This window comes from Ictalurus furcatus, chromosome 25 (assembly GCF_023375685.1).
Source record: "Ictalurus furcatus strain D&B chromosome 25, Billie_1.0, whole genome shotgun sequence".
Lineage (NCBI taxonomy): Eukaryota > Metazoa > Chordata > Actinopteri > Siluriformes > Ictaluridae > Ictalurus > Ictalurus furcatus.
This window is the reverse complement of record NC_071279.1, coordinates 19,862,405-19,889,247: the sequence shown is the minus strand read 5'-3', so window position 1 is coordinate 19,889,247 and position 26,843 is coordinate 19,862,405. Positions and strand designations below refer to the sequence as shown.

The window sequence follows — 26,843 nt, the reverse complement described above, 5'->3', positions numbered from 1 at the left end:
TGAGGAGACTAGTTCTAGTGTGACTCATGAATAGCCGCTCGAACAACTTCATGGTGAATGGAGTGAGTGGTACGGGGTGTCACTGCGGGACATCACTGGGGAATTCTTCAGCAGCGATATGATAGTGGGAGTGCTGTTAAGAGCCCCATCCACAAAGTAAAAGGGGTGGCACTCAGAAATCTGCTTGGGACCTAAGAGCTTGACTTTCTCTGTTTAAGGCTTGCATGTGCCAGACCCTAACCAAGATGTGGAAGTTTGAAGTTTTCATCTGCCTTGGCCCATTTGCTGTGCTGATTTTAAGACCTGTGCTCATACCCCCCAGGTCTTCTTTGGTCACAGATCCAAAGAGCAATCTTGTTGCACAAGGTACATTTTGCAGGATTGATTTGCAAATGTCTGGCCAGGCAGATTTTGGCGAGCCAAACCTGGTGCTGTCCATTGGTCAGTGGTTGCTCAACGGTTAAGGCTCTGGGTTACTGAACGGAATGTTGGGGGTTCAAGTCACAGCACTGCCAAGCTGCCACTGTTGGGCCACTGAACAAGGCCCTTAACCCTCTCTGCTCCAGGGGTACCGTATCAGGGCTGACCCTGCGCTCTGACCCCGACTTTGTAACAAGCTAGGATATGTGAAAAAAGAATTTCACTGTGCTGTAATGTATATGTGACAAACAAAGGCTTCTTCTTCTTCTTCTAAACCAGTTTGGCCGAAAATCCCCCTTCAAGCCGGCCCAGGTTTCCCATTGCACTGAACAATGTTTGAAACCGCTCCGTCACAGGAGTCAGCAGGGTGAAATACCTTGAAATGTAAGCCTTCAACATGTTTTTCTTTCTCTATATTTTAATAGTTTCTCTGAAGAGTAGTAGTTTACAGAAGAATCTGGAATTCTGCTTATGATTTCACTCTTTTTTCCAGAATCATGACTTTTTAGACCTTCTGATAACACCTTAAATGGATTCCGCAGAGGTTCGACTGTGCTCTTCCAGAAAACCTCCACACAATCATCTTCCTGCTGGCTCACAGGTAACATTTATCCATGTGTGTGTAATCTTCTGATATGGTTGAGCTTAGTAGAACTGCATATTGGAATAGCTACAAATAAAGTAAAACACTCTTTCAAATCAGAGCACCAACCAGGATAAATGTTTAATACGTATGATATTCTCTTGGCTGTTTGAATGTTCTTGTTGCCTTGGTAGCTAAGTAAACCTCAGTTATCATTATCTCCTCAGACAGTATGGTGAAGATCTGCAAATAAGTTATAACTTTAATTTTGCTTAATTTCTATGTGCTAAATAATTATTTTTACTCTTTGGCCATTAGTCTTGTGGGGATGGACAGACAGAAATTTGTACAGCTTCAGGTGGAGGGACATCAGGCTCTGTGGTACATGTCACACCTGTGGACCTTCAGAATATAAAAAAAGAAGAACCTGGAGATGACGACTACCTCTGTAAGTCAACAGGGAACAACACAGTCCAATCTAAGCACAGTAGTACTGAGCACAGTAATACATTTAGTTTTTACCAGAATAATTTGTGAACCAGTTTATTTTGTGGTTCGGCTTAACTGAAACAGACCCACATTACTGTCTTGTCAGATTTTTATGCCTCTTCCTCTTACTGTCCTTCCAGCCATCCAACCGAGATTCTCGTTAACACGATATCTCAAGAACAAGTGGTTGAATGTTTGTAGTATTTATATGGAATCATCATTGTAATAATCAGCAGATGAACTGATTAGATTTTGGAATTGATCCAAACAGCATCAAGGTCAAATGTCTGAAGTAGTTTTTCTTCAATATCATTATTCCCTTGAATTCCATTTGAAGTATATTTTAAGGGTAGTTTTGTTATACAAATTAGTAACAAGAAGGACTAGTCTTCTTGGTGGCTGAGGTTTTGTTTGTTTGTTTTGTACTTCACTTTGTTTCATTTAAATGACATAAATGTATAAATATAGTTGGAATTTCAGGTAATGGACCATCATGCTCTGTGGGAAATATCGCACTTGTTGACCAACAGAAACATATAAAACAGGAAGAGCCTGAAGATGAAGACTACCTCGGTAAGGCAACAGGGTGTATTATGGTCCAGTCTGGAGTTCAGTAAAACCTTGTAGTCTCAATTAGACATTATTTGTGGCTGGATCTGTCCCTCAGTTCATTTTCACTGTTATTCCTCAGTTTTTATACTTTTACTTGAGACATTAGAAAAAAAGAAAGTATTTAAGTTTAAATGCTGGAATTTCAGGTGGAGAGACATCAAGCTCTATGAAGCATGTGGCCCAACAGAAGAAACGATTTAAAAGGAAGAATTTAAAAAAGACAGAAGAGTCTGAAGATGATTACCTCAGTGAAATGGGTTAAGTAACCAAGTCACGTGGAGATCATTCTAAAGCTGGCAATTCATTTAAAAGTAAAGAGTTCTCAGATTTTGTTTGAAAGTCCAGGCTTTGATTTGGCTTGGCTTTGGTTTACACACAAGCGAATGGACTTGGATTGATTTCAGTCTCAGATTTCTCATTGGTTTGGAAATACCACACATAGTTCTTGGCTACAGTCACCACATTTTTTTGTTAGCCTTGTAGTAGATTTTTAGGGTTTTCCACCCAGTTTCTCCCAAATTTGATCTTGGCCATGCATATAAAGGAGTCCCTCCAGGATTTCGCGATCGCGGAAATTAATGCAAAATCAAGGAAACTCTGCAATATTCGGTGGAACTTGCAAGAGTTGCAATTTCACCAATTTAAGTAGTTTTCCGCAAAAAAGCACAAAAAACTCAGCAAGTTGCATCGCAAATTTTGAAAAAAGCCCCAGAAAAATCAAGTTTTTTGGCCGCAACAATCACAAAAAAACTCAGTGAAATCCTGTATGGATTGATAAAGGTTCTTAAAAAAAAATAGTTTACAGAAGGCATCTTCCACATAATAAGTGTTCACGTTATTAGTAGTAACATAAAGTGAGACTCGGTCACTCTGCACATGTTCACCACAAGTGAACTTTGTATGTATATATATATATTAGTCCATAATTCATAGAGTATATGTACTTTGTAATGAGTCTCTAATACTGTTCATTTTCTGCTCCAGAAATGAATGATACCAAGGTACAAGTCTTCTCCTGCTCCTTGTGTTCCGTTTCTTATACATCTCAAATTTACCTCCATGTACACATCAGAAAATGCCACTTGGAGGAATATGAGAGACTGCTACAATCAGGAGAAATAAAATCTCAGAACTGTATGCACACAAGAAGCTCCAGTATTCAGGTACTCCGTGGTACTCTCAACATTAACGCATCCAACCAGCAAGAGCAGAAAGAAGTCTATGCCTGCTCACAGTGTGGGAAGAGTTTTACTGACCAGAAAAATCTCCTACGACACCAAGACATTCACTCAGGAGAGAAGCCTCACCACTGCAAAGAGTGCGGGAACAGTTTTACTCACCAAAGTGCTCTTCGAGTACATCAGCGTATTCACACAGGAAAGAGGCCGTATCACTGCTCACAGTGTGGCAAGACTTTTATTCATCAGTGTTCTCTTCAAACACACCAGCGTATTCACACCGGAGAGAAGCCGTATCAGTGCTCACACTGTGGCAAAATGTTTACTGGAAAAACTCCTCTTCGAATACACCAGCGCATTCACACAGGAGAGAAGCCGTATCTGTGCTCACAATGCGGGAAGGGTTTTACCATTCTCAGTAATCTCCAAAGACACCATCGCGTTCACACGGGTGTAAAGCCGTATCACTGCTCAGAGTGTGGGAAGACTTTTATTCAAGAGTGTGATCTCCAAAACCACCAGCGCATTCACACTGGAGAAAAGCCGTATCACTGCTCAGAGTGTGGGAAGAGCTTCATTCAATACAGTAATCTACAGCAACATCAGCGCATTCACACAGGGGAAAAGCCGTATCACTGCTCAGAGTGTGGGAAGAGCTTTTTCCGACAGAGTAATCTCATACGACATCGGCGCACTCACATAGCGCAGAAACCAATTCAGTGCTTACAGTGTGGACGGAGATTTACCTATTCGGGTGCATTTAACCTACACAAGTGTCCCAACAAGGAGCCACCGGCTTGTGATGCGTGATCTTTCAATAATTACCATGCTTTTTTAAGGATTATGCATGCATGTATGTATGTTTTTGTACTTGACAAACTATTTATTTGTGTAGTTAAAGATATATGTGTTGGACGTGAACTCTGTCTCCTCGGTCAGGGTGCATTGACTTTTTTTGCTAAGAAGTGTAAGGAAGTCTAATGTCTGACAGAAGTTTTACTTCTTTTAGTTAACACATACTTGCATTTTTGTGTCACACATGGTTACATGTCACATCATGGGTAAATGGGGTAATTCAGAGACGTGCTGGTGCTCAGTCCTCCCACAAGCTATGCGTATCTGCTGTTTTGCATAGCGTCAATGCTGATTGGTTAGAGGAGAGGTGTGTCTGGTGGCATCCCTGAAAATCTTTTGACTGAACATTGTCACATTTCTTCTGAAGGTTTAACAATTTTAGAATAACACTGTTTAATTCCGCATAATACTGTTCAAAATATACTTGTAGTGTACACAATAAAATGCTATACAGTGAACTGTAAGCCTCAAAATTTTCCTTCATATCCAGAGCAGTGACTGTATGTTTGGGTGAACATCGTAACGTAAGAGTGAAAAGTGAAGCCAAAATGTCTCGGGGTGCCTGACTGCAGTGCAATTGTTAACACCACCCATTCCATACTTAGTCAGTGGGAAGGTTGGGAAACTTCCACTTTAAGTTACATCTACACAAATTATTTTCCGGAATAGAGTTCTGTCATTTTTACAAATTCATTTGTTCTTTATATCTCTATTATTTTTTTTAAATGTATCAGTCTGTACAGGATTTCTTTTTGTGATTGTTGTAGCCAAAAATGATTGATTTGGCTGTGGCTTTTTTCAAAATTTGTGATGCAACTTGGATAGTTTTTGTGCCTTTTTTTTTCCCTTTTTTTTCTTTTTTTTTTTTTTTTACAGAAAACTACTTAAATTGGTGAAATTGCAATTTCACAAAATTGTTTTGCACAGTCTTTCACAATGATGTTTGTTGGTAAATGAGACCTTTTGAGAGCTGTACTCATGTTAGAAGCACATGTATCGAAGAGGGCTTTGGCTGAATGTGCATTGTGATGACATCACATGATGCATCTTGGCCCCAAAAACTTGCTGTTAAATACTGTTGCCCATTGATGATGTCATTTTTGGGGCGGAAGCAGGACACAAAGCTTAGGGAGCAGCATCCAAAGCAGGGCAGGGCAGGAAGGCCAGGACTGACTGGTGTCTGGAATGGCCCGACCTGCACAGATTTACCGCACTAAAAGCCTTGTACCTAATGTCATTGCCAGTATTTAGAATGCAAAGGATGGGGATATATATATATATATATATATATATATATATATATATATAAAGAGAGAGAGAGAGATTCTCATTATGTACGTTATAGGTGTTGTATTGGTACCTTTCCATTGCTGTATAGTAGATAGTGTAAAATTTCATCACAATTTGTTCTCTGAAGGTATATTGCCAGTGACTAATCCTCTTGCCTTACAGTTTATTGTGTATGCACTATATGTGGGGCCTACTGCTAACCTGAACTCCTTACCAAATTTTTCATACAAGAAAGCTTCAGAAAGTACCAAGCCTTAACAGAGCATGCGGGAGATCATGGAGGGTCTGTGCACCCAACATGTACCTACTTTGACATTTAGCCGGATGACATTTAGACATTGAGACCCTATTATTGGCTCAGTCCATCCTTGGTTTGGGGTCAGGACTGCAGTAGGACATTGTTCTCCTTAAAGAGGATGGTCTCAGGATTTCCCCACATACTGTAGATCTGGGGATGTTTAATGCTTGGATGTTTTAATCTAGTAAATTATCTGAAGCAAAAAGTTTGGTTATGTCTATAATTTCGGTTTACTAAAGTTCCACATAAGAAGAGTGTTCACGTTACAGCAAGTAAAACACAGCCGGACTTGGCTACTCTGTGTGCATGATCACCAGTACTGAAAATGTTTTAAAGCCTCGGGCCATTAATAATTCATAGAGCCTGTTTTTCATTTATACTGTTTTCCTAAAGATTGATTTCAGTATGATTTTGTACATTTTCACAATGAGATTCTAATACTGTTCATTTTCTGCTCCAGATATAAATGCTGCACAGTTAAAAGTCGTCTCCTGCTCCTGGTGTACAAATTTACCTCCAAAAACACATCAAAAGATTCCACTATGAGGAATATGAGAGACTGCTACAGTCAGGAGAGAGAAAATATGAGAATTGTATTCCCACAGGAAGATCCAGTATTCAGCAAACTATCTCTGGCAACCTCTACATGTTAACAGACCTAATAAACAATTGCACAAAGTAGTCTGTCCCTGCTCACAGTGTGGGAGGAGTTTTACTGACCAGAAAAATCTCCTGCAACATCAGTGCAATCACACCAGAGAGAAGCCACACCAATGCACAGAGTGTGGGAAGAGTTTTACTCAACAAAGTGCTCTTCGAGAACACCAGCGCGTTCACACAGGGGAAAAGCCGTATCGCTGCTCAGAGTGTGGGAAGAGTTTTAGTCGGTACAGTGATCTCACACGACACTAGTGTATTCACACAGCACAGAAACAAATTCAGTGCTTACAGTATGGATGGAGATTTAATTATTCAGGTGGATTTAACCTACACTAGTGCCCCAGTTAGTGTTGTGGAAAACAATCTTTCCAGTCTAACAAAAAAACTTAAGAGACAGAGGGTTTGTAGATGCCAAAAAGTAATCAAACTTTATTGAAACAATACAGTGAGAGTCTGAATTATAAACACACAAACATACCTTCATATACTTTTCTGAAACAGTACACTTATCTGTAGGCGGGGTATTGATTGCTTCGTTCTAAAAACAAACCGATCTCCATCACCTTAATTAATTATTCATGTCTATATGATATCTTACATTTGTGGCACACACTGACGTTGTCAGTTGGATTTTTAAAAAAAGGTTCTATCAGGACACGGTATCCTATAAAAATTCTAAATCCCATCAAATTTGGTAAAACATTCCTGTTCTACTCATGCTCTGAGTCCTGAGTGTGTAAATTTACACTTAAGAAGACTAACTAAACTATATCTGGAATATACTGTGGAGTTGTTTATGCTTATTACATTTACAGCAGTTTAGCAGACACACTTATCCAGAGCGACTCATAAAAGAGTCTCGATCAGCAACACATCCTCATGCTACATCACTAGGTCAGAGACTAAGAGCAGCATCCAGAACATTTAGTGAAAAACCAGTAATTTTATATTATTGGCATTGAATAAAAAATATAAACAGTAAAGAAAGTGAGACAACATAAACCCATAAATTAAGACAATTAAAACTGATGATTCAATTATGACTAAAGAAATGGTATCCTATAAATTTCCATAGGCGGTCATTAAAAAAAAAAAGTAAATAAAATAGTGATTGTATATGGATGGACGACTTAACAGGGATTCAAAAGTGAAACCAAAACATCTCTGAGGTTGGCTTTAGTACAATTCTTATAAGTCTGCCCATCCCTATGTCAATGAATGTAAAGAGTCTGAAATTTAAATTTTAAGTTACATCTCCTGAAATTTTTTGGGAATAGTATTTTTCTTCTGAACTCTCTTATCAACAAGGCGTTTTGACCCACAGAGCTGTTGCTCATTCAATGTTTTTTTGTTTTTTTGCATCATTCTGTGTAAACTCTAGAGACTGTTGTGTGTCAAAATCCCAGGAGATCAGCATTTTCTGAAATGCTGAGACCAGCCCATCTGGCACAAACAACCATGCCACGGTTAAAGTCACAGAGATCACACTTTTTGATGTTTGATGTGAACATTTACTGAAGCTCTTGATTTGTATTTGCATATTATTTATTTATTTATTTATTTATTTTTAATGCAGTGTGTTGCTGCCACATAATTGGACAATTGGATAACTGCATAAATGAAAAGGTGTACAGGTGTTCCTATTAAAGTGGACAGTGAGTGTACACCCTTTCAATGAAATGTTAAATGAATATTAGATGCTGGGTCAGTCTCCAAGGCCACCTGAATGAAAAATAATACAAGCTTAACTAATAAACTGTAACATCTCGTTTATAGTAGATGTAATGTTGTAGAAAACATTTCCACTGCCACAGCAATGGGTTCAAACTGTTTATAAAAAGTGTCCTAGAAAAGATAGAAACTGCAGTGAAATCACCTAGCCCTGCTAACCCATTTATACAAGCTGCCACTGTAGAAATTCTATTTACTACACCAATAAAAAAGATTAAATAACCACAGCAGCAAGATGAAAACTTGGGTTTGATAAACGCGTGATATAACAGCCAGTATATGTTGTGATGTGATTAACATAATGCTCCAGCAGGGGGCGCTTTAACATTAACTCCACCTTAAACTCACTACAGATGAAGAGGAGCTGTAGGGTTATTGTTGTTTTGTTTTGTTTTGTCACAGAGGTTATCATCTTCAGCGTGACAATCCTGAGTGAGTTTTATACTAACAGATTCTATCCGTTATCAGTATTTCAGGATGTTTACTACGTTCTCCTTTGATGTCTGAGGTAAGTAAAACTAGCTGAGCTGATCGGCTAACAGTTAGCGGTTGAATCCCAAATGACTCCCTACTTCCCTCCAAGTGCACTACATAGAGAATGATACAGTGGCGTATTCACCCTGTGTAGTGCACTACCTAGTGAAAGAGGAGAGATTTGGGATTCAGTCTTAGTAAAAACTGGTGTAGCTGGGTAAACCATAAACACAGTCCCTTTTGTAAGCTAGGTTTTAGATGTTTGTCAGCTAAGTTTCATTTATTTTAAACTTTACAACGCTCTTTTAGTTTTAATTAATAGATATTATCTGAATATTTTATCTTAATAAAGGATGTGATTTTTTAAAAATATATATATGTGTTTTCTGTTTTCTCTGTTACCTTTTAGATGAAATCATCATTTGTAAGAAGTGCATTAGTATACTGTTAATTCTGGAGTTTTATGATTATGAATTATGATTTGAGCTCCTTTTCTAGAATTATGACCTTTAAGACCCAAACCTTATAATGGAATCAGCAGAGGTCCGAGCATGCTCTTTCAGAAAACCTCCACACACCCCTGCTCCTGCTGGCTCTCAGGTAACAGTTAGTCATATGTGTGTAAATGTCTGATCTGTCTGATTTCTAAAGCTTTGAACAACTGCTTGTTGGAATTACGAAAAAGGGGGGTCTGATCCCCCCCTTCGAAAGAAACCTGAGCAGGAAAAATGCAGGAAAACCTGAGTAAAAATGATAAGTAATTGGCTAATCTTTTTTTATAAAAAAAAAATATATTATTAACAGTATATTTCTGTTCTTAAAATGTTTACAACGAATACAAGTGAAATAAAAGGAATGAAACTCTGAAAGCTTGTCTCTCATGAGTAGATGGTTTGACATTCAGTCCCTACAAGATTTCGTGGAGTTTTTTTGTGATTGTTGCTGCCAAAAATGCTTGAGTTTGCTGCGTATTTTTACAAAATTTGCGATGCAACTTGCGGAGGTCTTTGTGCTTTTTTTCCACACGATCTTCCACAGCAGTTGTTGGTAAATGAGACCTTTTAGCTGTGCTCAGGTTCGACACACGTGAATTGATGAAGGCTTTCGATGAATACGTGTTGTGATGACGTTACACGACGCGTCTCGGCCCAAATCTGCGGAAAAGCTGCTGTCATTTTGAAAAATTTCAAGCTTCTCCGAATATTGCGAAGTTTGCTTGATTTTGCATTGATTTCTGCGATCGCAAAATCCTGGACGTTCTGGACATTCTTGCGTTTCTCTTCAACGGCACCAGTGCCACAGCTTTAAAAATTGAAGCATAGATCTGTCAGTGGTTGTTGGAAGCACTCATGGATCGGTAGATTTGAAATGTAACAAATTTAAGTTTTGTTAAATTTTAAATCTTTATAATTGTTTATAACCTGGAGTTTAGAACCTGAAACTAGCGCAACTATTGCTAGCTTGAGGGACAGCAATGACTGCATTAGTTACACATGGCCCCAGCCTGTCACTGCTGGAGAATAAGGATATAATATTTTGATGGTGTAATGCTGTAAAACATCAACTAATCTCCTGCATAACTGAACCACTTGGCAACAGAGAGAAAAATAAAAAAACCTTTGGCTATGGGCTAATTGGACGAAACAAGAAAGGAAAAGGATTTCATTGTAGTGTAGCGTACATATGTGACAAATAAAGGCTTTCTTCTTCTTCTAAATACACAACCATCAAGGTAAGAAACCTTATATTAATATATGAACAATATATAGAAAAACGAAAAGGACGTTATCTCACAGTACTGATGAATAACAACAATGCTGTATGAAAAATGAAAGCTGCAGTAGGTCAAAATGGAAATGTGTCCTAGCATTCAGTGCAGGATGGAAATATTGGATGCCAAAAACAACAAACAAATAAAGACACTCTTTGTCCATTGAGCTACTCCCCATAACGAGTTGCCTGTCCATGGCACATTATAAATATATGTAAATAGTGTCATTTACGACACTTCTTTGAAACATAACATAGGCATTTTCAAAAAATAAACATAATCATCTGCCACCCCACCAACCCCGTTACAATAATACTACAATAATGAGTTGGTACAATAAAAAAACAGCTCTTGCAGATCTGGGCATGGGTTGGTTTTAATGTTTAACATGTATTAATATGTACAGATTTTCCTGGCTTTGTGATTGTTGTTCTGTTAATCAGTTTCTGTCCCTGGTAGCTTGCATGCCATCCTGCTAATCAAGCAAAACGTTATCCTTGACTCCTCAGACAGTATGCTCAGAATCTAGTGTTGACTTTCTTTGCTAAATAATTATGATCACTTATTGGTCCTTAGCTTTGTAGGGATGTGCAGACAGAAATTTGTACAGATTCAGGTGGAGGGATATCGGGATCTGGGGGACACATCAACCCCATGGACCAACAGAACCATGTAAAAAAGGATGAACCTGAGGATGAAGGCTATGTCTGTAAGTCAAAAGAAACATTACAGCCCATTGTTATGCACTTTCAGTACCTGCTTATTCTGGTTATGGTGGCTTTGAAGCCTATGGTGGCTGTGGCTCAGGTGGTAGAGCGGGTCGTCCACTAATCGTATGGTTGGCGGTTCGATTCCCGGCCCACATGACTCCACATGCCGAAGTGTCCTTGGCAAGACACTGAACCCCAAGTTGCTCCTGATGGCAAGTTAGCGCCTTGCATGGCAGCTCTGCAACCATTGTGTATGAGTGTGTGTGTGAATGGGTGAATGAGACACAGTGAAAAGGGCTTTGGATAAAAGTGCTATATAAGTGCACCATTATTTATTTTTATTTTTTATCCCAGGAACACTATGTACACACATGTTCACAAACTCATTCAAACCATACGTACAGCAAACCAGCCCCACATCACAGACTTGTACCCTGTTTGTGTTTTGTACATTTTTAAATTCAGTTGATGAAATTTCAGGTGAAGCAACACCAGGCTCTGTGGGACCCATCACACCATTGGATGAACAGATATATATAAAAAAGGAAGAACCTGAGGATGAAGACTATCTCTGTAAGACAACAGGGTGTATTTCGTTCCAGATTGTACTTCAAACATTTTTATTAGGCTATATTTGTTCCCCCATTCCCCTTCTGTTCCTCAGAGGTTTACTTGAGGTGAAAATTTTTTTAATGTAACTGGTGAACTTTCAGGTGGAGAAACGTCAGGCTCTGTGGAAAATGAAGACCAACAGAGAGGATTTCAGAGCCTGGATGTAAAAGAGGAAGAATCTAAAGATGAAGACTACATCTGTACAACGACAGTCTTAGGTTAAGTATCACTGACACTGTAACACTCATTCTGCGCTAGCTATTCCTTACACAGAATATGACACTTATCTAGGAAGTCTAGGATTGTCAGCACATCTTTTTCATCTTGTGCCTCTGTTTCAGATGATTTATGATGACAGATGATATTATTAGTGCTTCACTGGTTTGGTGGTGGAGTGCCATGTGTGACTGTGGTAGTTCAGTGGACTACTGACCAGAATGGTCACTGCCAAGCTGCCCCTGCTGGGCCCTTTCCCAAGGCCATTAACCCTCAACTGCTCAGTTGTATAAATTAGATAAATATTAAATGTAATGTCTTTCCATTTCTGTAAATCGCTGGGCAAGGAAAAAGGGCTGTTCAGAGATGTGCATCTTCATTAGGATTCCTCTCTCTTTATGACTAGACAAATTCTTCCCATTGCTGTTTTGGGGTATTATTTTGTGTTAGAAAGGACTTGACCTATAAAGATCACTATTTTTTTTATCTGTAAATTTCCACAATTATCTTTGTCTTGAGACCAGATTCTATGTTTCTCTAGTTGAGATTTTTCTGATTGTCTCAGCTTCCAAATGACTTGACCTTGTTTGAAGTCCAAACTGACTTCAAGTTGTGGCCAAATATCAAGGCCTATTAGTCTGTCAATCATTTCTCTAACTGACACTGTAGCTGTGATGGATGTTGGACCAAATGACCGGGTCACTGGCTCACTTTCTTGTTCTATACTATTCTTGCACCAAAAGCCTTTTTGGATTTTGCTGGCATTGGGAATATACTTCGTTTTGCTTTATTCAATTCAATTCAATATTATTTGTATAGCGCTTTTTACAACGGTCATTGTCACAAAGCAGCTTTACAGACATATATAAAGACAGGATACAGATTTTAAGTGTGTGGATTAATCCCTATTGAGCAAGCCGGTGGCGACGGTGGCAAGGAAAACTCCCTAAGATGATATGAGGAAGAAACCTTGAGAGGAACCCATCCTCATCTGGGTAACACCGGATAGTGTGAAAGTAAAAGAAAGTTCATTATGGTTTGTACATGAAGTCTTTGTTGAAGTAGTCCACTGTTCAAAGGAGACCTGAGTGCAAAACTGCATGTGGTAATTGCAGTCCCAGGGCCATAGCAGCAACCGTAGTCCCAGCAAGAATGTCCATGTGGACACAGTGAGAATGTCCATGTGGAATTGGAGCTGATGAGAGCTCCATCTGAACGGATCAGGCAGGTCTGGACAGCAGAAAGGGTCAGGGTCAGTGGCATCTCCATAAAATCGTATGTGGCTCGACAGAAGGAGAGAGGGAGGTAAAGAGAGGGAGAGATTGTTAGGTAAGACTGTGCTTTGCATAAAAGAACGTCTACTCATGGTAAGCTTGAGTAAACAAATATGTTTTCAGCCTAGACTTAAACACTGAGACTGTGTCTGAGTCCCGAACACTAATTGGAAGGCTGTTCCATAACTATGGGGCTTTGTAAGAGAAAGCTCTTCCCCCTGCTGTAGCCTTCGCTATTCCGGGTACCAACAAGATACTGTGGCGCGAGACCGTTTAGTGCTTTATAGGTCAGTAGTAGTATTTTATAATCAATGTGAAATTTTACTGGGAGCCAATGCAGTGTGGATAAGATCAGGGTGATGTGGTCGTATCTTCTGGTTCTAGTAAGGACTCTAGCAGCTGCATTCTGGACTAACTGGAGCTTGTTTATGCTCCTACTGGAACACCCAGACAGTAAGGCATTACAATAATCTAGTCTAGAGGTGACAAAGGCATGAACAAATATTTCTGCATCATGTAGTGACATTTATAGTTGGGAATGCATGCAAGTTCTGCTCTGGTGTCAGCAGGAAGTCAGTTACTTTTTGTCCATTTTCAGTATGCATACATATAGACCCTGTTCACAGCTGGTATTACCATCCATTTCGAGTGATCTGATCACAACTGAACAGTTTTGTGTCTTGGCTGTCCACTTGTGGGGATCCGATCACCCAGGATGCATGTTAATGCCACAGTGGATTCATGCCTGAGATTACAGCCCAGCAAACTTCATTTAACATTTTTAAAACTTACAATCTACGAAGTTTTGAAAGTTTTGAACTACATCCATGTCCTGTTCTACTATAAACTGGTCTGACAGAACCTTAGTGAGGAGTTCTTTGCAGTTCCTAGTTTTTCCGGTACATTGCTCATTTTGTTGGCTAAGCTAGCTTGTTGTACTAATGTTATAACTAGCAAACCAAAGAGACTGAACGACGTCATGGCACAAATCAAGGCACAAAAAAGTTGGGACAGTCGACTGTTTACCGCTGTGTAACATCACCTTTTCTTTTAATAACACTTATTAAACATTTGGACACTGAAGACACCAGTTGGTTAAGTTCAGCAAAAGGAAATTTCCCCCATTCATCCATTATGCATTTTTTCAGCTGTACAACTGTACGGGGCCTTCATTGCCTTATTTTGCGCTTCATAATGTGCCACATGTTCTGAATCAGAGACCGAGCCCATAGTAGTGGGCGGAGCTTCTGGACAGTGTTGATGTACGGCTTCTGCTTTGCATAGTAAAGCCTTAACTTGCATCTGTGGATGCAGCAGCGAATGGTGTTGAGTGACAAAGGTTTACCAAAGTATTCCTGAGCCCATGTCAGGATCTCTATTACAGACTCATGACCAGATTCCTTCAATCTTTTCCTTATATTGTGTAGAAGGTGAAATGCCCAAAATCCTACTGATTTGTCTTTGGGGAATGTTGTTCTCAAAGTGTTGGATTATTCACTGATGCATCTGTTGTTAGATTGGCGAGCCTCAACCCATCCTTGCTCTTGAAGGGCTAGGCCTTTTTTGGAGGCTTCTTATATACTATGATTAGACGATTTCTTCACCTTCTTATTTCAACTTGTCACATCACTTTTAGTCCTAAATTGACCCGTCCCAACTTTTTTGGAACATGTTGCAAGCATCAATTTCAAAATAAAAGTTTATCTTCAAAAAACTAAGCAGTTGATTAGATAAAACATCAAATATGTCGTATATATACAATTTTTGTTTAATTACAAGTCAATAGTACATTTACAAATCACTCTTGTTTGTTTTTATTAGCATTTTCCATACTGTCCCAACTTTTTCACAATTGGGGTTGTACTTTGTTGGTATCTTTTAGAATAGTTAGCCTGCGTATTCACTGGAAATGATATTTTCACTGATGCTGATCATCCATAATTCATAGAGCCTATGTTACATTCACACTGTTTTTCTAAAAAAAAAAATTAATCTTTTGTTCTATTTCACAATAAAGTTTTTTTCTTCTTCTCCAGAAGTGAATGATGCACAGTTACAAGTCTTCACTTGCTCCTTGTGTTCATTTTCCTATACATCTCAAATTTACCTCTACAAACACATCAGAAGATACCACTGTCAGGAATATGAGAGACTGCTACAATCAGGAGAAATTAAATCTGAGAACCTGATGCCCACAAGAAGCTCCAGTAATCAGCAAACAATCTTTGATACTCTTAACAGTAAGACATCTAATCAAGTGCAGAAAGAAGTCTATCCCTGCTCACTGTGCGGGAAAGGTTTTACTGACCGGAGTAATCTCAGACGACACCAGCGCATTCACACAGGAGAGAAGCCACATCACTGCTCACAGTGTGGGAAGAGCTTTATTCATCGGCAAGGACTCAAATCACACCAGCTCGTTCACACAGGAGAGAAGCCGCATCAGTGCTTACAGTGTGGGAAGAGTTTTTCTAGACAGGGTGATCTCCGAATACACCAACGCATTCATACAGGAGAGAAACCGTATCACTGCTCACAGTGTGGGAAGAATTTTAAACGACAAAATAACCTCAAAACTCACCAGGTCATTCACAATGGAGTAAAACCATATTATTGCTCAGAGTGTGGGATGAGTTTTCATCAACACAGTCATCTCCAGACACACCAGCGCATTCACACAGGAGAAAAGCCATATCAGTGCTTGCAGTGTGGGAAGTGTTTTAATCGACATAGTTATCTCCAGGCACACCAGCGTGTTCACACAAAACAGAAAGCAGGTCATTGTTTGGACTGTGGGAAGAGTTTTATTCAAATGAATGAGCTCCAAGTACACCAGTGCATTCAAACAGGAGAAAACCTGTATCGTTGTTCACAGTGTGGAAAGAGTTTTATTCATCAAACTGATCTCCAACAGCACCAATGTGCTCATACAGGCAAGCCATATCACTGCTCACAGTGAATGTTATTTTGAACTTGTGTCAAGCCATCTAACATTCATTTTTTACTTGAAATGGATTTTTAAACTGAACTTAAATTTTGTGGTTTGCAAAAGAGCAATCCAAAATCTGAACTAACATTTTAAAGGGTGTGACTCTTTTGGAACACTTGAAATTAACAATGAAAAAACATTCAGTCTCTAGCTTCTATTCAGTCACAGGACTTGTAGAAACTTGTAGTCATTGAGACAACGATGAACTCCAGTTTATAGCAGAATATTCTTGAGACAAATGTGAGGCCATCTGTCCAGCAGCTTAAGCTATGCTGAAATTGGGTCATGCAGCAGGACAATAATCCAAACCACACCATCAAATCAACATCTGACTGGCTAAAAAAAGGAAAAATCAATGTGTTGGAATGGCCAAGTCAAAGTCCAGACCTGAAGCAATGTTGTAAATAAGAGTGGGCTAAGATTTCTCCAAAGAGATGTGAGAGACTGAGAGACTCTTACAGAAAATGTTTAATTCAAGTTACTGTTGCCAAAAGTGGTTCTACGTGTTACTGAATTATGGGATGCACTTATTTTTTTCCTCCTGGTTTCTGAATGTTGATTTACTTTTTGAAAAACAAAAGACTTTGTTGTCACCTGAGGTTATCTGTTTGTTTATAGAAGTTGTTGAGGACCACAAAATTGTTATTTAGGCCCTAATAAATAAAAACATAGATTCAGATCTTCTCCCCCGATTGTATACAGTGGGGTCTAATAGTCTGAGAGCACTAGTGAAAATGTTCTATTCTGCATACTTTTCTAATTTAATATAACAGTTTCCATTACAAGTTATATTGAGTGAAAAGTTAACTTGAGTGAAATGTAGAATCTTTTAAATATTTACATGAATTTCTGAGTTTCTTAGTATTTTTGCTTTAATGATGATGTGCACTCGACCTGCATGGACTCCAAACATTTGTGGTAAAACCTTATGATCCATTTTATATCAAATCCATTGGAGTGTTGTCTGATGCTTCAGTAGAACAGATTAGGCAGGAGGAAAATCTGACCTGCACAAAGCAGTTAACATGGTCAATATCACACAGTTTGCTTATATTTAAATAGGGACAAAGACACTGTGGAGAATCTTGAATATGAAATATTCAAGATATTGCACAGTTATTTTCTTTGTTTTAAATATTTCAAAATTTGAAACTTCTTTATTTAAAATTTTAAATGGAAAATAAAGGTTTTCAATGTGGTCTCAGACTTTTGAATCTGTGTGTGTGTGTGTGTGTGTGTGTGTGTGTGTGTGTATGTGTTTTGGCAGTTTGGAGTTTAGAAGAACTCAGGTGTGTGTCTACATCATGCCAAGAAGAAATCATCAGCCATGGTCTCAGTGATGTAACTGTTGCTGTTCATCGATCTGGAGAGGGTTATAAGGCCACCTCCAAACAGTTAGAAATTGATGTAGAGTGAGAAGGTTTGTTTACAAATGGAGAGACTTTAAGACGGTTGTTAGTCTTCCCAGGAGTGGGTGTCCCAGCAAATTCAGTTCAAGGTCAGATTGTTTAATGCTCAGAGATATAAAGACAAACCCAAGAGCTACATCATGTGACCTACAGGCCTCTGTAAGCACATTAAATGTTTATGTTCACGATGTCACAATCAGAAAAAGACTGAACAAGTATGGCTTTCCTGGAAGGGTGGCTAGGAAAAAGCCATTTCTCCACTTCTCTTTATACCAGAATATTCTTGAGACAAATGTGAGACCATCTGTCCAGCAGCTTAAGCTGTACCGTAATTGGGTCATACAACAGGACAATGATCCCAAGCACACTGGCAAATTGACATTTGTATAACTGTAATTTCCCCTTGGGATCAATAGTGTTATCTTCTTTTAAAAAAATTTATTTTAAAAAGGCAGGGTGTTTGGGCAAGTCCAGACTTCAACCCCATTGAAGTGCCATGGTGGGATCTTAAGAAAGTGGTGCATAAATGAATGCCCTAAAACATCAATAAAGTGATGCAATGTTTAAAGAGTGGGCCAAAATTTCTCCAAAATGATCTGAGAGACTGATAAACTCCTACAGAATATATTTACTTCCGGAAGAACTGTAGGACTGAGGAATGGGCTAAAAGCTGATGTGCACGACTGATCAACAGTTACCGAAAACGTTTAGTTGCGGTTATTGCTCCACAGCGGGGTCACACCAGATACTGAAAGCAAAAGCTCCACATACAGTTGCCACTCACAGATATGTAATATTGGATAATTTTCCTCAATAAATAAATGACCAAGTATACTATTTTTGACTCATTTGTTTAACTGGGTTCTCTTTGTCTAATTTTAGGACTTTATGCAGATATATAGAAAATTATATGTATCTGCATACAGATATATAAAGTGCCTATGACTTTTGCACAGTACTGTAATTGTGTACTTCCGAAACCACTTGAATGAAAAATAATACACGCTTAACTAATAATCTGTTACAGTACACGTTGTGGTGTGATTAACATAATGCTCCAGCAGGGGGCGCTTTAACATTAACTCCACCTTAAACTCACTACAGATGAAGAGGAGCTGTAGGGTTATTTTTGTTTTGTTTTGTTTTGTTTTGTCACAGAGGTTATCATCTTCAGCGTGAAAATCTTCCTGAGTGAGTTTTACACTAACAGATTTTATCTGTTATCAGTATTTCAGGATGTTTACTACGTTCTCCTTTGATGTCTGAGGTAAGTAAAACTAGCTGAGCTGATCGGCTAACAGTTAGCGGTTGAATCCCAAATGACTCCCTACTTCTCTCCAAGCGCACTACATAGAGAATGATACAGTGGCGTATTCACCCTGTGTAGTGCACTACCTAGTGAAAGAGGAGAGATTTGGGATTCGGTCTAGGTAAAAACTGGTGTAGCTGGGTAAACCATGAACACAGTCTCTTTTGTAAGCTAGGTTTTAGATGTTTGTCAGCTAAGTTTCATTTATTTTAAACTTTACAACGCTCTGAGTTTTAATTAATAGATATTATCTGAATATTTTATCTTATTAAAGGATGTGATTATTTATATATATATATATATATATATTGTTTTCTCTGTTACCTTTTAGATGAAACCATCATTTGTATGAAGTGTATTAGTATACTGTTAATTCTGGAGTTTTATGATTATGACTTATGATTTGAGCTCCTTTTCTAGAATTATGACCTTTAAGACCCAAACCTTATAATGGAATCAGCAGAGGTCCGAGCATGCTCTTTCAGAAAACCTCCACACACCCCTGCTCCTGCTGGCTCTCAGGTAACAGTTAGTCATATGTGTGTAAATGTCTGATCTGTCTGATTTCTAAAGCTTTGAACAACTGATTGTTGGAGGACAGGGTTGGAGTTACAGGGCTGGGAGTCAGATCCCCCCTTCGAAAGAAATCTGAGGTTTCGTTTGGCCATGACCACTGTTCACCAGAGAGAAAAACAAAACCTTTGGCTATGGGCTCTTTGTAAAAGACATTCTTAGCATTTGCATGCGTTTTCTTTCATGGCACACACAATGCAAATATCCTACAGTCGGTGTGTGCAAGAGCTCCTGAAATTCTAAATATCACTGAAATTCATCAGATATGTAACAACCCCTTCTGGCAAGCTAAAGAATGGCTATAAAACTGTATTCTTTGTCATAAATGATGTGCCTGACCATCTCAGTCAGTTGAACTCTCCATCACAAGGTCTGGGTTTGAGCCCAGTGTTTGGCAAAGAGCTTTGATTGGGAATTCAAGCCACTGCTGGACCATTGGCTTCTAAATAAGCAGTTATGAGGGTATAAAAATACCTATTTTATATATTACTCATATTTATATAACCTGATATTGGTCCGAGATGGTGGCGTGGTAGCATGCAGCGACCACTTCGGATCCACTAATATGGGGCATGTTACGTGTAGCCTACAACAATTGGGAAACTTTTTAAACAGATGTACAATGGAAGCACTGGTGTACATGTCTATCATTGCCACTACACTTGTGCTGCGACATTACACAGTAGCTTACAGTTTACAGCCCATGTTCTGTGTACTTATTGTCCTGTGAATTTATTGTCTTGCACTCGTCTCACACTGTTGTGTCTTGCACTTTATGTGGTCTTGCGTACTGTTACGTGTTGCACCGTGGTGCTGAAGAAACGTCATTTCGTTCCAATGTATACAAGCTATATAGAGGAATGACAATATAACGTGACTTATATAAATACAGGTGCATCTCAAAAAATTTGAATATCGCGGAAAAGATCCTTTTTTTCCGTAATTTAATTTAAAAAGTGGAACTTTCATATATTTTAGATTCATTACACATAAAATGAAATATTGCAAGCCTTTTTTTGTTTTTATCTCGATTATTGCAGCTTACAGCAAAAATCCAGTATCTCAAAATATTAGATTAAAGAAATTTTAATAAAGAAATGTCAACCTTCTGAAAAGTATTTTAATTTATGCACTCAATACTTTAATACTTTAATCCTTTTGCATGAATTACTGCATCAATTCGGCATGTCATGGAGGCAATCAGCCTGTGGCACTGCTGAGGTGTTCTGGAAGCCCAGGTTGCTTTGATAGTGGCCTTCAGCCCATCTGTATTGTTGGGTCTGGTGTCTCTCGTAGATTCTCTATGGGGTTCGGGTCAGGCGAGTCGACTGGACAATCAAGCACAGTAATACCATGGTCACAAACCAGTTACTAGTAGTTTTGGCACTGTGGGCAGGTACCGAGTCCTGCTGGAAAAGGAAATCAGCATAAAGCTCGACAGCAGATGGAAGCATGAAGTTCTCTAAAATCTCCTGGTAGACACGGCATCGACTCTCGACTTGAGAAAACACAGTGGACCAACACCAGCAGATGACATGGCACCTCAAATCATCACTGACTGTGGAAACTTCACACTGGACTTCAAGCAACTTGGATTCTGTGCTTCTCCACTCTTCCTCCAGACTCTGGAACCTTGATTTCCAAATGAAATGCTAAATTTACTTTCATCTGAAAATTGATTGTGGTTGTGTACTGAACCAGACTGAGAGATTAAAGGCTCAGGAAACCTTTACAGGTGTTTTGAGTTAATTAGCTGATTAGAGTCTTCTCAGGTCAACATTTCTGTATTATAAATTCTTTATTTTAATCTTTTGAGATACTGGATTTTTAATTTCCATGAGCTGTATACTGTAATCATCAAGATTAAAACAAAAAAAAAAAACTTGAAATATTTCACTTTATGTGTAATGAATCTAGACTATATGAAAGATCCACTTTTTTAAATTAAATTATGGGGAAAAAATGAACTTTTCCACAATATTCCAATTTTTTGAGATGCACCTATATACAAACAATATTTAGAAAAAACTAATGAATGTACTAATGAGTACTAATGAATATAAACAGTGCTGCCAGAAACATGAAGGCTAGAAAACGTCTTTACTTCTTTGACGCATAACATACACATTTTCAAAAAATAAACTTAATAACCTACCAACTCCCCCACCCCCGAAAGCCTAAGTGTAATTTCAGCACTGTTGTAACTGCTACAATTATGGATTGATACAATAAAAAACAGCTCTTTGAGATCTGGTCATGAGTTGTTTTTAAATGTTTAATAAGTAAAAGATTTTCCTGGCTTTGTGATTGCTGTTCTGTTAATCAGTTTCTTATCACTCATTGGTCATATGCAGACAGAAACTTGTACAGATTCAGGTGGAGGGACATCAGGATCTTGGGGACACATCAACCCCATGGACCAACAGAACCATGTAAAAAAGGATGAATCTGAGGGTGAAGGCTATGTCTGTAAGTCAAATGAGACATTACAGCCCATTGTCACGCACTTTCAGTAGCTGCTTATCCTGGTTACGATTATGGTGGCTTTGAAGCCTATCCCAGGAGCACTATGTACACACATGTTCACAAATTCATTCAAACCTAGGTACAGCAAACCAGCCCCACATCACAGACGTACCCTGTTTGTGTTTTGTACGTTTTTAAATTCAGTTGATGAAATTTCAGGTGAAGCAACGCCAGGCTCTGTGGGACACATCACACCTGTGGATGAACAGATATATATAAAAAAGGAAGAACCGGAGGATGAAGACTATCTCTGTAAGACAACAGGGTGCATTTGGTTCCAGATTGTACCTCATACATTTTTATTAGGCTATATTTGTTCCCCCATTCCCCCTCTGTTCCTCAGAGGTTTACTGGAGGTGAAATTATTTAAATGTAATTGGTGAACTTTCAGGTGGAGAAACATCCGGCTCTGTGGAAAATGTAGACCAACAGAGAGGATTTCAGAGCCTGCATGTAAAAGTGGAAGAATCTAAAGATGAAGACTACATCTATACAACGACAGTCTTGGGTTAAGTATCACTGATACTGTAACACTAATCCTGCGCTAGCTATTCTTATAGATTTCATTATAAAGAAAACGTATTTAGGAAGAGGTGAGGTGAATGATTTTGGTTGTTACCCTGTCTGTTGTCATATCTACACAAACCTCTGGGCCATATGTTCTGCACACAAATAGCTGGACTATCTGATTTATTCCACTCTCCATGCACAGTGAATGCGAGCCATAGCAGGAGTTTTTCAGACAGTGGACCAGACCAGAAACAATTTGCCATGTGAATCACAATAACCCACTGATGTTTTGGCTTACGGACAGTGAAGAGTGTTGAATTGTCCAGACGTAGTGGTGTTTGCTGATTTACAACATAATCCACTGTTAATTTCAATTTGGCTGACACTTTTTCAGGGAAAAAAAGGCTATTCTATGAGCAATGCATCCTCATTAGGATTCTTCTCACTGTATGATTGGAAAAATTCATTCCACTGGTGTTTTGCAGTGGGATTTTTTTGTGATGGAAAGGACTTGACCCGTGAATGTCACTGGTTCTGTCTGTAAATTTCCACAATTATCTTTGTCTTGAGACCAGATTGGATGTTTCTCAAGTTGGGGATTTTTTCTGGTTGTCTCAGCTTCCAAATAGCTTGACCTTGATTGAAGTCCAAACTGCCTTCAATGTCAAAGCCTAATAGTCTGTCCATAATATCATTGACTGACACTGGAGCTGTGATGGATGTTGGACCAAATGGTCCAAAGGGTCATTGGCTCACTTTCCTTTTCTGCTCTTGCAACAACAGCCTTTTTGGATTTTGCTGTCATTGGGAATCTACCTTTTGATTTGCTGTATAGTTGGGAACAAGCAAGTGCTGCTCGATATCCAGCAGGAAGACAGCTACTTTTTGTCCATTTTCAGTAGTACATACATACACCGATCAGCCATAAAATTAAAACATGAATAACATGGATTATTTCATTATAATAGCACCTGTCCATGGGTGGGATATTTTAGACAGCAAGTGAACAAACAGTCAGTTCCTGATGTTGATGTGTTGGAAGCAGGAAAAATTGGCAAGTGTAATGATCTGAGCGATTTTGACAAGGGCCAAATTGTGATGGCTAGACAACTGGTTCAGAGCTTCTCCAAAAATACAGGAATTGTGCGGTTTCCCTACCAAAAGTTGTCCAAGGAAGGACAACCAGTGAACCGGCGTCAGGGTCATGGGGCCCCCAGAGCTTAATGATGTGGATGCGAAGGTTAGCCTTTCTGGTCCGATCCCATAGAAGAATGAAAACATTAATGCTTGCTATGATAGAAAGGCGTTACAACACACAGTTCATTTCAGGTTGCTGCATATGGGGCTGCATAGCCGCAGACCAGTCAGAGTGCCCATGCTGACCCCTGTCCACTGCCGAAAGTGCCTGCAGTGGGTATGTGAGCATCAGAACTGGACCATGGATCAGTGGTGGCCTGGTGAATTACGTTTTCTTTTACATCATGTACTTGGGACTTGGGTGTACTTGGGTGATACATGTCAGATTAACGTCACTGCCAACTGCTGGGCCCTTGTGCAAGGCTCTTAACCCACAACTGCCCAGTTGTATAAATTAGATAAATGTAAGTCAATCTGGATAAGGGTGTCCACCAAATGCCATAAATTTGAATGTAAACATTGCATCACACTGCCTCAGCTGTCTAGCTTCCTTCCCATAGTGCAGCCTGGTGCCAAGTAAGTGACACATATGCACCCACATGCTGTAAAAGAAAACGTGATTCATCAGACAAAGATATTCTTCCATTATTCTTCAATTATTCCTCTCTGATGCTCACGTGCCCACTGCAGGCACTTTAGGCAGTGGACAGGGGTAACCATGGGCTCTCTGACCGGTCTATGGTTATGCAGCCCCATACACATCAAGCTTCTATGCACTGTGTGTTCTGACACCTTTCTATCATAGCCAGCATTAACTTTTTCAGCAATTTGTGCTACAGTAGCTCTTCTGTGGGATTGGACCAGATGGGGTAGCCTTCGCTCCCCACGCACATCAGTGGGCCTTGGACACCCATGACCCTGTCACTGGTTCACTGGTTGTCCTACCTTAGACCACTTATGGTAGGTACTAATCACTGCATACTGGGAACACCCCACAAGACCTGCTGTTTTGGAGATGCTCTGACCCAGTCGTCTAGCCATCACAATTTGGCCCTTACTTTGGACCAAAGTTGTTCAGATCCTTATGCTTGGCCATTTTCCCTCCTTCCAACACATTGATTTTGAGAACTGACTGTTTAATTGCTGCCTAATATATCCCACCCCTTGACGGGTACCACTGTAACGAGATAATCAGTGTAACTCACTTCACTTGTCAGTGGTTTTAAAGTTATGGCTGATTTGTGTAGCATTGCCTTTATCCCTGTGGTGAGTTCTACTGTTCAGCATGATTTCCAAACAGTCTCACAATGATTAGTTATTCTCCGGCTAAGGAGAATAACTATAAGGCAATGATGCAGTCAGTTAGGTGGTCCTTTGTTGTTGTCTGAGATTCTTTGAGACATATTTGCATTCACACTATAAATGTGATGTGGCCATATGCGTCCAAGACTATGTCCAAATGTGGTTTGAGTGATCAGACTGTACTTAGCATTGTCCACTTATGATCCATCTAACCAGGATGCATCTGCTCATTGCTGAATTAGCACTAGCAGTGCCCTGGGGCAAGGGAAATCTGTTCGGCCTGGGGATCCATCAGAGTCCTAAGGGCCTGATTTTCATCTGCTTTGGCTGTTTGATCTTGTGAGAGTACTTAAAGACTCCTACCCCCTCCATTACACAGTGAGTTTCTAATACCTTTTATTTTATTTTCCAGAAAATGATGGTGCCCAGTTAGAAGTCTATTCCTGCTTCTGCTGTTCCCTTTCCTATACATCTCAAATTAACCTCCACAAACATATCACAAGGTGCCACTCCGATGAATATGAGAGACTAATAAAATCAGGAGAGATAATGTTTGAGAATCTTATGCCGGCAAGAAGCTCCAGTTTTCAGCAAACAATCTCTGGTACTTTGCAAATGCAGAAAGAAGTCTATCAGTGCTTGCAGTGTGGGAAGAGTTTTACTGACCAGAAAAATCTCAGAAGACACCAGCACATTCACACAGGAGAGAAACCACATCACTGCTCAGAGTGTGGGAAGAGATTTGTTCGACAGAGTGATCTCCAAATACACCTGCGCAGTCACACAGGAGAGAGGCCACATCACTGCTCAGAGTGTGGGAAGAGTTTCGCCCAACACAGTAGTCTCCAGAGGCATCAGCGCATTCATAATGGAGAAAAGCCATTTCACTGCTCACAGTGTGGGAAGCGTTTTAAGCAACAGAGTCACCTCCAGACACATCAGCGCATCCATACAGGAGAGAGGCCGTATCACTGCTCACAGTGTGGGAAGAGTTTTATTCAACAAAGTTATCTCCAAACACACCAGCGCATTCACACAGGAGAGAGGCCGTATCAGTGCTCACAGTGTGGGAAGAGCTTTGCCCAACACAGTAGTCTCCAACGACATCAGCGCGTTCACACAGGAGAGAAGCTGTATTACTGCTCACAGTGTGGGAGGAGTTTTATTCAGCAAAGTGATCTCCAGACACACCAACGCATTCACACAGGAGAGAGGCCGTATCACTGTTCACAGTGTGGGAAGAGTTTTGCCCATCCCGGTAGTCTCCAACGACACCAACGCGTTCACACAGGAGAGAAGCCGTATCATTGTTCAGACTGTGGGAAGAGTTTTAATCGACTGAGTACTTTCAAAGCTCACCAGTTCATTCACACAGGAGAAAAGCCACATCACTGCTCACAATGTGGAATGAGTTTTGCCCATCACAGTAGTCTCCAACGACACCAACGAGTTCACACAGGAGAGAAGCCGTATCACTGTTCAGGCTGTGGGAAGAGTTTTATTCAACAAAGTGATCTCCAGACACACCAGGTCATTCACACAGGAGAGAAGCCCTATCACTGCTCACAGTGTGGGAAGAGTTTTACTCGACAGAGTACTCTGAAAGCACACCAAGCCATTCACACAGGACAGACCTATGAAGTTATGATCATGCCATTTGAAATTTGAATTTAAATGCAAAACATCTGCACCTGAATGTTGATATTTTTAATTTGTACCATCCCATCTGAAATTGAATGGATAATGAATTTTGTGGTTTTGCAAAGAGCAATCTAAAATCTGAAACTACATTTGGTTAAGGGTGACTTTTGATCTAGTGAACTAGCATGAGGATGTGATTTTGATAGACAATGTCTGTACGTTGCTCTGGACAAGGGCATTTGCCAAATGCCATAAATCTGAATGTTGAAAATGA

General features: G+C 39.5%; 2 protein-coding genes across 2 annotated transcripts; both read left to right on the top strand.

The window, feature by feature from the left end:
- The first annotated feature begins 487 nt into the window (after positions 1–487).
- On the top strand, positions 488–18,414 carry LOC128601616 (zinc finger protein 571). The gene is made up of 12 exons (XM_053614923.1): positions 488–804; positions 914–1,021; positions 1,322–1,451; positions 1,961–2,065; positions 2,251–2,361; positions 3,089–4,081; positions 9,105–9,190; positions 10,938–11,070; positions 11,552–11,644; positions 11,785–11,901; positions 15,210–16,106; positions 17,430–18,414. Exons 2-12 carry the CDS (start codon positions 950–952, stop codon positions 17,576–17,578), a joined length of 2,886 nt encoding a protein of 961 aa, XP_053470898.1. The 5' UTR covers positions 488–804; positions 914–949; the 3' UTR covers positions 17,579–18,414.
- Positions 18,415–18,640: 226 nt separating this feature from the next.
- LOC128601483 (zinc finger protein ZFP2-like) lies at positions 18,641–26,611 on the top strand. Its single transcript, XM_053614724.1, has 6 exons — positions 18,641–18,838; positions 19,301–19,402; positions 21,808–21,922; positions 22,139–22,231; positions 22,371–22,487; positions 25,341–26,611. The coding sequence occupies exons 2-6, from the start codon at positions 19,331–19,333 to the stop codon at positions 26,594–26,596; spliced, it is 1,653 nt and encodes a 550-aa protein (XP_053470699.1). The 5' UTR covers positions 18,641–18,838; positions 19,301–19,330; the 3' UTR covers positions 26,597–26,611.
- The last annotated feature ends 232 nt before the right edge of the window (positions 26,612–26,843 follow it).